This window comes from Falco punctatus (assembly GCF_963210335.1).
Source record: "Falco punctatus genome assembly, chromosome: 7".
NCBI classification, from domain to species: domain Eukaryota; kingdom Metazoa; phylum Chordata; class Aves; order Falconiformes; family Falconidae; genus Falco; species Falco punctatus.
The window spans coordinates 1,922,528-1,935,600 of NC_137587.1; the positions used below are offsets into that span (position 1 = coordinate 1,922,528).

At 51.2% G+C, this 13,073-nt stretch overlaps 1 protein-coding gene across 1 annotated transcript in view; it reads right to left on the reverse strand.

The window, feature by feature from the left end:
- Positions 1-13,073, reverse strand: part of SPINT1 (serine peptidase inhibitor, Kunitz type 1) — a 34,115-nt gene that overhangs the window by 6,030 nt on the left and 15,012 nt on the right. Inside the window, exons 4-11 of the mRNA XM_080395941.1 lie at positions 10,279-10,430; positions 8,347-8,485; positions 7,083-7,253; positions 6,379-6,405; positions 5,336-5,461; positions 4,374-4,424; positions 3,407-3,577; positions 2,673-2,729 (exon numbers count right to left, since the gene is read on the reverse strand). Of these exons, the coding sequence (XP_080252067.1) occupies positions 2,673-2,729; positions 3,407-3,577; positions 4,374-4,424; positions 5,336-5,461; positions 6,379-6,405; positions 7,083-7,253; positions 8,347-8,485; positions 10,279-10,430 (894 nt within the window). The remainder of the gene's footprint in view (positions 1-2,672; positions 2,730-3,406; positions 3,578-4,373; positions 4,425-5,335; positions 5,462-6,378; positions 6,406-7,082; positions 7,254-8,346; positions 8,486-10,278; positions 10,431-13,073) is intronic.

Here is a 13,073-nt window from a genome sequence, read left to right on the forward strand (position 1 = left end):
GGAGGTTAGGCTGAGTTTGGGAGGAGGTTAGGCTGAGTTTGGAAGGAGGTTAGGCTGAGTTTGGAGGAGGTTAGGCTGAGTTTGGAGGAGGTTAGGCTGAGTTTGGAGGAGGTTAGGCTGAGTTTGGGAGGAGGTTAGGCTGAGTTTGGAAGGAGGTTAGGCTGAGTTTGGAGGAGGTTAGGCTGAGTTTGGAGGAGGTTAGGCTGAGTTTGGAGGAGGTTAGGCTGAGTTTGGGAGGAGGTTAGGCTGAGTTTGGAAGGAGGTTAGGCTGAGTTTGGGAGGAGGTTAGGCTGAGTTTGGAGGAGGTTAGGCTGAGTTTGGAGGAGGTTAGGCTGAGTTTGGAGGAGGTTAGGCTGAGTTTGGAGGAGGTTAGGCTGAGTTTGGGAGGAGGTTAGGCTGAGTTTGGAGGAGGTTAGGCTGAGTTTGGGAGGAGGTTAGGCTGAGTTTGGAAGGAGGTTAGGCTGAGTTTGGGAGGAGGTTAGGCTGAGTTTGGAGGAGGTTAGGCTGAGTTTGGGAGGAGGTTAGGCTGAGTTTGGAAGGAGGTTAGGCTGAGTTTGGAGGAGGTTAGGCTGAGTTTGGAGGAGGTTAGGCTGAGTTTGGGAGGAGGTTAGGCTGAGTTTGGAAGGAGGTTAGGCTGAGTTTGGAGGAGGTTAGGCTGAGTTTGGAGGAGGTTAGGCTGAGTTTGGGAGGAGGTTAGGCTGAGTTTGGGAGGAGGTTAGGCTGAGTTTGGGAGGAGGTTAGGCTGAGTTTGGAGGAGGTTAGGCTGAGTTTGGGAGGAGGTTAGGCTGAGTTTGGAAGGAGGTTAGGCTGAGTTTGGAGGAGGTTAGGCTGAGTTTGGGAGGAGGTTAGGCTGAGTTTGGAGGAGGTTAGGCTGAGTTTGGAGGAGGTTAGGCTGAGTTTGGAGGAGGTTAGGCTGAGTTTGGAGGAGGTTAGGCTGAGTTTGGAGGAGGTTAGGCTGAGTTTGGGAGGAGGTTAGGCTGAGTTTGGGAGGAGGTTAGGCTGAGTTTGGAGGAGGTTAGGCTGAGTTTGGAGGAGGTTAGGCTGAGTTTGGGAGGAGGTTAGGCTGAGTTTGGGAGGAGGTTAGGCTGAGTTTGGAGGAGGTTAGGCTGAGTTTGGGAGGAGGTTAGGCTGAGTTTGGGAGGAGGTTAGGCTGAGTTTGGAGGAGGTTAGGCTGAGTTTGGAAGGAGGTTAGGCTGAGTTTGGAGGAGGTTAGGCTGAGTTTGGAGGAGGTTAGGCTGAGTTTGGAGGAGGTTAGGCTGAGTTTGGAGGAGGTTAGGCTGAGTTTGGGAGGAGGTTAGGCTGAGTTTGGGAGGAGGTTAGGCTGAGTTTGGAGGAGGTTAGGCTGAGTTTGGAGGAGGTTAGGCTGAGTTTGGGAGGAGGTTAGGCTGAGTTTGGGAGGAGGTTAGGCTGAGTTTGGAGGAGGTTAGGCTGAGTTTGGGAGGAGGTTAGGCTGAGTTTGGAGGAGGTTAGGCTGAGTTTGGAGGAGGTTAGGCTGAGTTTGGGAGGAGGTTAGGCTGAGTTTGGAGGAGGTTAGGCTGAGTTTGGGAGGAGGTTAGGCTGAGTTTGGGAGGAGGTTAGGCTGAGTTTGGAGGAGGTTAGGCTGAGTTTGGAGGAGGTTAGGCTGAGTTTGGGAGGAGGTTAGGCTGAGTTTGGAAGGAGGTTAGGCTGAGTTTGGAGGAGGTTAGGCTGAGTTTGGAAGGAGGTTAGGCTGAGTTTGGGAGGAGGTTAGGCTGAGTTTGGAAGGAGGTTAGGCTGAGTTTGGAGGAGGTTAGGCTGAGTTTGGAAGGAGGTTAGGCTGAGTTTGGGAGGAGGTTAGGCTGAGTTTGGAAGGAGGTTAGGCTGAGTTTGGAGGAGGTTAGGCTGAGTTTGGGAGGAGGTTAGGCTGAGTTTGGAAGGAGGTTAGGCTGAGTTTGGAGGAGGTTAGGCTGAGTTTGGAGGAGGTTAGGCTGAGTTTGGAGGAGGTTAGGCTGAGTTTGGGAGGAAAGAGCTCGCAGCAGCGCTGAGCACGCTTGGGCTCCTACAGCCGGCCAGCCTCCAGCATCGCCAGTGCAGAGTCAAGCGCGATGCATCGGGGAGCTGGTGTGCAGCTGAAGACTAAATCAGTCTCTAGGGTTGAAGACCAAAAGTGCATAGTTTCAGAGTTCTCTGCTGAAGAAAGAGGACTTACAGCTCTGTGGTGAAAGGACACTGACCTTAACATGTGATATGGTTTTAAGAACTTGAATTCAATAGCTTTGCTTTTCTTTGCAGTCGTAGAGAGGGTGTATAAGGTCACCAGATTTCCCCACCGTTTAGCACCCCACATTCTTCACATACCCACTCGGGCCTTTTTCCTTGCAGAAGTTAGCGGCCCTTATGGAACTTGGCCCTTAGGAAGATTTACTCGCCATTTTTGGATGTCAGACAGCGGAGCGTTCATGCAAGGTGATGGAAGGTAAATCAGGAGCCTCTGATACGAGCTCCTGAGTCTCAGACAAAGGAGACACTGGACACGGGTACACAATGCACAGGAGCATCTCTTGCCACAGCTAGCATCCCACAAACCCCACATTGCTCCCTCAGCTTCGAAACAGGGGTGGGAAAGAAGGCTATTATTTGCAAGGAAACGGAAAATGTTTTCCAGGACAGGGTAAAAGCAACGAGCAAGTTCTGTAGGAAAAGCTGTTACTCACTTAAGATAGCACTTTGGGACTCAAATGATTCCCATCTCCGGCCAATGGCATCCGCTTCTGAATGGGGAATAGAGAGGGGAAAAACAATTTACAAAGAAGGGTGGGAGCAGGGGGTAAGAGGAGTTTCTGAGGAGTGTATTTGCAGTGACCGAACGCATACAGCACCCCCTCGACAGCCACAGGACTGAGCTCTCGGGGCAGGCTGTGCAGCAGCAGTTTGCCTGCTAACAGACACATCTGGCAGGATTCCTCCTGTTCCAGCTGTTGGCCTCCGCAGCAACACATACAAAGCTCTACAGTGTAAACCTTTCCCTCTCGCTTATTTAAAACTTCTGCCTAATAAGTCTCATTGAGGATTTTCTTAATTTCTCCCCTCCCACTTGCGGACAACTAGAGCCAAGCTAGAAAGTTGGATTCCCTTTAGAGAGGCCATACCGTACCTCTAGTTAGTTTTGTCATCCTCCTCTGTCCCTTTTCTAACATCAGCACCCAGAATGTTTTCCAGCTCTGGGAAATGACAGGCTGCATTGCAGCAAGGTGCTGTAGACCCACACTGCTCCCTGTAAGGCGCTGGTTACGCTGAAGAACGCTGTGAGGCATGGCCAGGGTTTGAGAGCAGGGCTGCTTTGACTGAAAGCCCCCAAGTCACTGCCTCTTCGGGACCACAGAGCCTAATCTGGAGTGATTTTCATCGTTTGAACAGCGGAACTCCAGCCCTCACCGTGTCTACTTACTTGTGATGCCCGAGCATGATTTCATGCATTCTTCCTCTTCTTCGAAGTTGTTGTTGTTGCCCCCACAGCCCCCATAGGTGAAGGGGTCACATTTCTCAGAGAACGGGTTATAGTACCAGCGGGGGATGCTCTCGGTGCACTGTCCAGTATTGGGCAAGTCCACGCAGTGACCTGACAAAGCAAGGGAGAGGTGCTCTAGCCCGAGCAGTGTGTTCCCACCGCAGGAGCAGCCACATTTTCTGCTCCCAGGCAAAAAGCACAAGCACCACAGCAGAGGAAATCCATGGCCAGAACTGTGGCTCTCGGGTGCCCACTGCCCAGTTGCCAGCTGCTCCAATTGGCATTGCCAAGTGAGCTGCCTCCTGCCCATAAACCCCGGTAGCACGGAGGAGAAAGGAACATCAGAGCATGCAGTCACGTGAGACCTCGGATTCAACCCCCCACAGGAACGACCTGTCCTCCTCAGGAGGCAGAAGGGAACATGAAGAGCCTGGGGACACAGAAACCACAGTCGGGCTCGGGTCCTCTCTACAAGCAAGCTGCATCCAAGCTGACTTGGGATAGGATCTACCCTTTTAGCCCAGTCCTCGTGCCGCTGCCTCCACTAGTACAAACAAGGGAAAGGGACGGGATGGGGCACAGGCATAGGATTACTCGTATTATGACACTGTTGTGTCTCCCACACTGCTTTGGTTTGCAGGATTTCCAGAAAAGTGCTGCAGGGTTTTGTACGGGCTGGGTGCTGTGCCCTACAGGCACTATGCATGAGACCTGCTTGGGTGGAAAAAAAATCAGGCTATAAACGGCTGTCCGCAAGGTTCTTGCTCATTTTTAGTACAGGGACTAGCCAGATGCCACGCTCATTTTTCAAATTATACAGGGAAGCAGTTTTACCATGACACAACAGAGTGAAGAAGAGAACTAAAAGCTGACAGATGTCAGCCCAGGCTCTCTGGACAGTACGTACCTTGCTTGTGGGTGACATTGATTTTCTGCAGTCTATTGAACTCACGAGCATCTGCGAGAGAAACATTTCGTGTTAAAACTTCTCCCACCAGTTGAATGCGAAAGAAATGCCTCTGCCCATGCAGACATGGGCAGACGGGGCTTTCCTGCACGTTGCTATCATGACCAGGGAAAGGGAGATCTTATTCTGAGGTTCTCGAATATCTCAAAGCTATGAAAGGAACATGGGAAAAATAAAATGTAATAACAAGACACTATTCCCAATTTCTGTTTCACAAATACAGAGACTAAAGAAAACAAAGGCTGCTTTCTTATTACTTTTTTTTCCATCAAGAAGTACGGGGAAGCTGCTATCACTCCAGGTTTCAAGAATTGTGAAAGAGCACTAGCAAAGGATACAGGAGAGTGCAAGAGAGATATATCGTATGCTTGCAACCTAAAAAGCAACAAAACACATACATATAGGAAAGAGATTATGGGGACACTGTTGGAAGAGGGAGGGAGTGGGGAGAGAGATTGCAGACTTGGGCATCTTGCCACTGCGCATTTACATCAGTATAACGTCCGGATATTAAGGAGACTGGCACTGGGCAGACTGGGAGAAATCACGGTTTCATTTCCCATGTCCCATCTCTAAGAGAGCAGGTGAGGTCATTCAGTGAGAAAAACATTGGAAGGGAAGGAGAGGACAGGCTCTGAAGTCTTACAGACAGGTGCAGAGAAGAGAATCGAAGAGTATTTAAGAGGCAGGAAACATCCCAGAAGGAAGATCACCGCTTGCGGTCAGCAGTGATGGGGGGGGACGGCAGAACCTGCAAATAGAATCCTGTGGAAAGAGATAAGGCAGGGTTAGGAGATAAGAACAGAAGGCACCAAAAAGCACTCAGTCAGCACCTGTAACTTACATTGCACCCATCCCTGGGCAGATACGAAGTTGTCTAAGCCAGAATTTGAAGTACTTACATTGTTCACAATACATCTCGTCCGATCCATCGGCACAGTCGAGGGTTTCATCACACTCCAGATAGGCATCAATGCAGCAGCCGTCCTTGCATCTGAAGAAGGGGGACTGACAGTTCCCATTGCACACTGCATCAGAAACAGTGCAGAAGCTCGTTAAAGCTTGTCGTTTCTCCCTGCCACACAGATGCTTTAGGAAGGACTTAAAAAGCTCTGATAAGGCTGGCAAACAAGAAACAAGGCAGACTGGACTCAAAAATAAAGAAAAAAATTATTTTTATAAATGAAACACTGCTCTGGGAACTGCCATGCTGCCTCGAAGAAGAAGAAATACACAGAAGGTGGGAGCAAGAATGAGCTACTCGGGAAGCATATGGAGACATTGCTCAAGCGTGGGGGGTTAAATTAGGAACGCCAAACCAAAACCTATACAGTGGGCTTCAAGTGCCAACGGAGAATAGCGGCTACCCCTCGTTGTTCCAGAGGTGGTCCCAAGTGCCGAATGCTGTGCCCAGTTCTGAGCTCCCAGTGGATGGAAGACACCGGCATACCGGAGTCAAGCAGCAGAAACTCAGCAAGTGGCTGGAGCACAAAACCCAGTGTGAGGTTATGGAAAAGACAGAGACTGACTCATTTTGGAGATGCACAGTAAGTAATAGGGTGGGCAGCATCAGACATGAGATCTTTTTGCAAGATCATGTTGCAACAATGGAAAGTGATTCACTACAAGGGGGGGGAAAATTATAACGAGGGTCATCAAACACTGGCACAGTTTTCCCAGAGAACATGTAAAATCTCCTTGGTCAGAGGTACCCAAAACCGGACTGGATGCAGTCCTGAGCAACCCGTGTGACTCCAGGCTGGCCCTGCTTTGAGTAGTAGGTTGGACCAGACGACCTCCAGAGGTAATCCCCAACCCGAATTATCCTACGACATGGAAGTGAAAGGCTCAGTAAAGAAATTAGTCTCCAGTGCCTCGCTTTGCACACTGACTGAGTGTTAACCGAAAGCCCCAGAGGATTGCGCAGCGGGAACAGGAGGCTCACCTGGCTGTTGTCGCCCACCAACAGAACCTAAAGAAACAAGGGGAAAAATAAAATAAACGTTGTCAGCTCAAAATCAGCTTTACAGTACCTTCATACCTTGCCTAAGAAGTGCCTATTTTCTGGAAGCAAGCCCTGCAGGGGTTAGGGAGGGGAAATACGGGTACGGGTGCCCACCACCCGGAGACCCCGGATGAGCCGTACCCACGTGCGGCAGGCCTGGAGGAGCACAGGGAACTTCCCACCCCCAGCTAGACCATTCCCAAACGGCCTTTCCTTTCCTTTCCAAGGCTCCCGCCTCCTCCCTAAGCTGTGCCTGCGGAGGCTCAGCCCGCTCGCCTGCGGCAGCGCGAGGTCACGCTCAGCCTTGGCTAAGGGGTGCCAAGGACGGGGAATTTCATCCTGGGAGCGCAGCACTTGTGGCTCGCCCACAGCTCGATGCTGCCCTCCGAACTGAGGTTTCAGCTGTGACACAAGGATGTTCAGGCCTTCTGCGGCCGGAGACACAGCAGGGACGCTGACCGGGGAGAGCGCCCCAGGAGCGGGGCCAGATGTGCTGGCGGCGTACGGCTCGGGCTCCCAGCCGTGACTGGCCCAGCCTCCGCAGCTCTCTGGGTTCTAGTGCCAGCCAAGAACCCGCGGTACCTGCCCACAGGGTCACCCCAATCCTGTGAGAAAGAAGGGGCTGATTTTCAAAGACGACTCACCTCTAACATTCTTGCAGGCGAGTTCACACTCCTCTTCCCGTAAGTAGTTATTCTTGTTGGGCTTGCAGCCACCGAAAATGAATTCCTCACACTGCTGAAGGCTCGGGTTGTAAAACCAACGTGGAAAAGATCCCCGACACCAACCCACCTTCTTAGGAGTCAAACAATGCTCTGTCAAGAAAGTGGCCACAAAAGGCTCTGGTTAGCTTGCTTTGCCTTCACATATAAGAAGGAGAAAGTCTTCCAAAGGACTTGTCTGGAAGGTGTACAAAATCTTGGAGAAGGTGAGTAGGGAATCATGGTTTATATTTTCTTACATGAAAGGCAGGGTCACAAAATCAAATTAGAAGGTGCCACATCCATAAAGCAAAAGGAGTTGCTTCTCCACAGCACGTGGGTAAGCTGTGAAACTCCGTGCTTCAGGATGTTGCTGCTACGCAAAGATTACGTGAGGTCAAAAGGAGATTCATCTATGGCTATTAAACACAAAGACACCATCTTCTGCTTAAAAAAAATCTCCCAGCTGCAAATTCCTTGGGGACTAGCCAAGCATAGTAGGGATTTGCTGGTAGCATGCCGTGTTCTTGTGCTCCTTCCAAAGCATCAGCCTCTGGGCACTGCTGCACACTGTGTACTCGGTTTGGGACAGGCCATTAGCGTCACTTGACATGACTGTTCTTACATTTTTATGGTACCTGCAGTAGGAGGAGAAATTCCCTGCTTAGCTACTAGCCAGCCATTTGTGCAAGAACTCCTTGCTCCTAATGCACTTGTAATGCTGAACATCTTAGTCATTAAACAAGGCCATGAAAGTAAAGCATATAAATAAAGCCAGGGACATTTTGATGTCACGCAGACAGCTTCACCTATCCTGCGGATTACGGGAGTTAGGGTCTTCACAGCAAAACCACGGAGTCAACAAAACCTTTCAGGTTTTCCTGTCTTACACCCTCAGTTGTACCCTGGGCTTCAGCCACCCTGGTGTCACTCGGCAGAGGGCAATGACATGCAGAGAGGATGGGGTTACTGCAGGCCACCTCCTCGTCTGCAGGAGGATGCGGAAACCCTAAAACAGATCACTGTGAAGATGGAGACCTTCCACTACTGGTCAGGTGCAGGCTTTTACTGGGAGAAGTCAACATGCGAGTCCAGTCTCTTGGTTGTGCTCTTCCCCCACGCAGCCCTCCGAGAAGAGCACCCTCCTGATGCCAGGGCAGTACCCAGGCCGGGGGACTCCAGGCAGCCACCGCGGGCTCGGGCTCACCTTCCGTCTGCTCAGAATCCAGCACCATGATGGTGATGTTGGTGAAGTCCTGCTGCTGCGCGGTGTCCGTGACAGTAAGCTGGAAGACGTAAGTCCCCGCCCGTAGGTTGGAGATTTCTACCTGATCTTCTTCGTGCTTCTGAGAAGGCAAAAGAAAGGGTTACGCAGGAGAAGGTGCCTCTAACGAAGGAGGGGGAGTGAAGCCGTGCGAGGCCCCTGTTCCTGTGTCAGGAAGAAAGGAGCTTGGCTGGAACCCCCTGAGCAGGTGTCGGGCATGAAAAGTGTCTCAGTGCTACACAACCCCCGCAAACCCACGGGCTGGTACCCAGCTGGAACAGCAGGGAGAGTGCCACAGGGGCTCATCAGAGGGTTCCCCTTTTGGGGCACTGTGAAGGCACGAGGGAAAAATACAAAACTTTGGAGAGCACTGAAATACCTATAGTTTTTATTTTACTTTTTAAAAAATAAAACCTATTGTGAATCATTTACTTGGTAGACTGGGAATAAGCTGAGTGTATTTAAGAAATATATACCCTTTCATTTGGAATATAAGTATGTTTTGTTTTAGAGATGGAAATGAGTGCCTGTTTTATTGCCTGCTGAGAGGTTTCTAAAAGAAGTGCGAGTTATTTTGCCCAAACAGAAGACTGTGATATCACCGAGACAAACTTTTCCCCTACATTTGCTAACAGTATCAGGCCTCTGCTGTCACGCTGCCTTTTTGGTTAGGTTTCAAGCGAGCACAGTGCTGCCATACATCTTAATGTATGTAACACAGCCTGATGGGAAGGCAGTGCTCACAGTCCCCTCAGCAGCCTAGAGCTCGTCATTGCTGCTGTTCACAATCAGATATGGGTCCGATACACTCATTTACTAATTCTTGCAAAAGGTGCCACAAGGTCCCCAAGGCTTTCCAGAGAGTTCTACAGAAGTTTAGCAGTAATCGTTTGCTCTTCCGAAGCCAGGATTCACATTTAACATCTATTAGATAGGCGGCGTTCACACCCCAGAGATCTCGGGGCCAGTCAGGAGACACAACTGACTTCTGCTCCAGCTCAGATAAAACAGCAGGAGGAACCCGTGCTCTAAAAAGGGGTAAAGTCCAGTGTCACAGCACTAGCTAAACCAGCCGGCTGCAACAAGGCTTTTACCATCCCATACCAGGTTAACTTCAATAAGTAGCTCCCATGCCTTGCCCCAGCACGGCCACCAATCCCCAACAGGGTTTCAAAGGTTCATCCCCTGTCTATGCTGTTTCTCCTTCCTCTAGAGGCCAGAGCACACCACTCCTCCTCCAGCCAGCCCTTCCCTCCTGCATCCAAGGCTCTCCTCTCTACTTCCCTCACCCCTTCAAGGTGAGGGTCCTCAGAGCTATTTAACTACTCAACAGAACCAGCCGCAGCTGCACCTTATCCACGTCAGCCAACCCACCGCCCCTGCAGCCAGCCCACAGCTGTATGTTATCAATGATAATTAACCAGCTTCAATCCTCTCCAATTCCTCTCCAGTCCAGGAAAAGCCCCAGGCAAACAGAAGTCACAGCCTGAGTGAGGCTGGGTTACTCAGAGCCAGAGGAGGAGCAGCACCCAAGGGGAGCAGGGCAAGGCAAGGGTGCTGGGGGCAGAAGGCAGTGCTTGCTCCCAAGCTGCTGCCCTCCCGGGTGCTCCCACCCAGGCAGATCAGGTGTTGCTCAGGAAGGGCTGAGATGGTATCCTGAGACTTGAGGAGGACACAAAATGCCACCTCCCAGTAGTGTGCAAGGGTGGGGGCAATCTCGAGGAGTGCTCCATAGCTTTTGGGAGCAGGTTTGTGGGTGGACTGGCTCGAAAAGGGAAGGGCAAGGTGACCTCTCGGCCACCGGCTGAGAGAGCCCAACCCAGTGCGGACCACAGGTGACACTGAGCAAGCTGCTTCCTTCCTGCAGCTCCCTACCTTCATCTCCACAGACGGGTCACCAAGGACCTGTTTCCATTCATAGCTGACTATCCCTCGGTCGTCCGTGCTCTCTGTGCCTCTCAGCATCACCGGCTCCCCGGGCTGTACCCTCATGTCCATGCCAGTGCGGGCTATTGGAGGATGGTCATCTGCAGAAGAAATGCAGGACAGGGCTAGGGTAAGAGGCTGAAGGGTCTGGTCCTTGTCTGTGTTACAGGAAGACACGGCAGGGGGATTCTTCCAGGCTGAATCAATACGGACTGAAAGGAGAACACTTTCATACAGCTCTACTTCTTGCAGCCCGAGCAGGCAGCAGGCAATCAATACCGTTATTACTGCCCTCGCTAGTTTAGTAACCCCGCAATCCACTCTGGCCGTGCCTTTGAGCCGGCTGGCTCCCTGGCCACCCCTGCCCGCCACAGGTGCTGCCAGAGGGTGTCCCTGTGGCTATGGCCACCGCGCTTCTGACCGCCGGGCCACATCCTCGCAGAGCAGCACCCGGCGATCTCCACCCTTCACTCAGGGAGATGACCTGATGTGGGTGTTGAAGAATGTGGAACTGACTCTCATCATTCCTACCACCATCTCTGTGCCCTCTGTTAGTATCTTTAACCAGAGCTACGCAGCGTGGGACTTCGATGGGAAATATCCCTCCTCCGCCTCATCTTCCACCCTGCTCTCCGACACAAAAAAAAGCACACAGATGTCATTCATGAGATGTTTGGGTTTGTGCCATTCCGTGGATAGCTTACTAGCAGCCTCCACAACCCATTACACACTTTTCCAGACTCTTAAGTGTAAGAGATGAAAGCTGCTGGCTGCCTGTGCCGGCAAGAAGAGCAGCACAGCACCACGGGCTGGACTCACGGCTCCTTTTGGCCCCAGCGCCTCGGAGCGCAGGCGTCCCGTGCCGCCCAGCCCGCAGAGCTCCACCTGGCAGCGCCCGCACCGAGTTCAACGTTCAGTGCTGAAGTTCAGCCGGAGTCTTTCATAAAGGTATCGATCGTCATTTATAAGCTAGATATAAACCACTCTACCATTACGCTGCTATATCGGCTGTGACTCAAGAAGAGGATTAGGGCTCAAAATCCTTGGAAAACTTCTCCATCGGCTAATTATTTTCACTGTTGTAGACTCGCTCCTAGTTTCAAGTTTCTGGAGTCTTTCTGGATTCGGGTCCCAGCTGCTGCCCCTTGTGAGAGCCTACTGAAGTGACCTTTAGCATCAGGCATATATACAAACAAACCCAACATTCAAAACAAGATACTTTTTAGTTCTCTCATCACTAAATTCAGTAGGATAGAGGGCTTTGTAATGTGTTCCGGACCAGTTACCACAGATCCATGCAGAATCTTCTATTTTCTAGTGTCTTACATCAAGTGAAGACATATTCACTCTATTCTGGTCTTACGAATGCTGCCGCCACCAGCAAGCACAGGGGAAACAAACCTCCCCTTGTTTACACATTTGGTGCTCAGCCTGTTGTGGGGCAGGATCGGGGAGGGTCTCTGCACGCCAGCCCTCCGCAGCCGCCCCTGCAGCCCACCCCTCACCGCTGGGCTGGCAGGGCTGCAGTTCTGCTGCACCAGGGCAGCCACTTCCAGTGGGGGCAGCTGCAGGGCTTCTGGTCGCATTTATCACACTGGTCCCTGCCATCTCTGTGCCTGTCACCAGTTTTATCCTTGACACCATCTCTTCATGTAAGTATCGGGTGGGAACAATATGGGATCAAGCCTAGTAACGTTATTGAGCTTGATCTGATCACCAGAATAGGCAGAGGAGACCCAGCTGGAAAGAGGCTGGGAAGACGACGCAAGCTGAGAATCCCACCCTTGTGTCCTCCCACCTTTGGGTGAGGCACACCTCCCCACCACTCCTTCCTCAGAGCTGCACGCCAGAGTGGTGAAAGACACCCGGCAGGGCTGAGAGAGCCTGGCACCTCTTCGTTTTGTGGCAGTAGAACAAATAAATGGAGTTTTGCTTTATTTTCCAGTAGCCTTGCCATAAGAACATCTATAGGCAAAAGCCATGACTGGAGCTGGCAACACCTTCCAAACCAAACAGGGGCAAACAGCCCCACAAGCACCTTGTACGCGGCACTACAAGGTCTGGAAAAGGAGCACGTTCCTGCTGTTCCTGCCAGGAAAATGCCATGAGCCTGCCAGGGAGAAATGCAGCTTGCTCCCTGCCATCCTCCTCCCAGGGTGAGCCCTGCAAAAGGGTGCAATTGCACAAGGGAAAGACCAGTTCTTCAGCAACACAGAGGCTGATCATTAACCCACAACTCCAAATCGTTTTTTCCCTTGAGACTTTTAAGCATGTACACTCAAAAAAAAAAATAAATTAAAAATTGCAGGCCAAATATTTCTCCACAGATCAATTTAGTTACTTTGGGTTGTGGATTGCACGGTGAGGTAAAAGCTTGGTTATCATCAGCAACTTCTCCAGGTCCCAAGTCTGATCAGCCAAATCTCCCAACCCTCCTCACCTCTGGAAAAATAGCCAGGGTATTTGCTTATGTATGGTGACTGCCAAGGAGGGACTCCCACTAGAAATCAAGAACGTTGTTTTCAAGTCTCTCTCCTTTCTCCTCAGGATGTCCGAAAGCTCGGTGAGTTTGGAGCATTTCTGCTCCACTGGGTATATGAAGCTCCCAGTGGCAACGTGCTTGTTCTCCACCTGAGCTTCAGAACCGAGTGCCGACCAAGCCAGGGTACCCACAGACTGCTCGTGGAAGGGACATCCTCCATTCCGTTTGCTTTGCTCTGAAAGTCTGTTTGAAAAATGAAAGT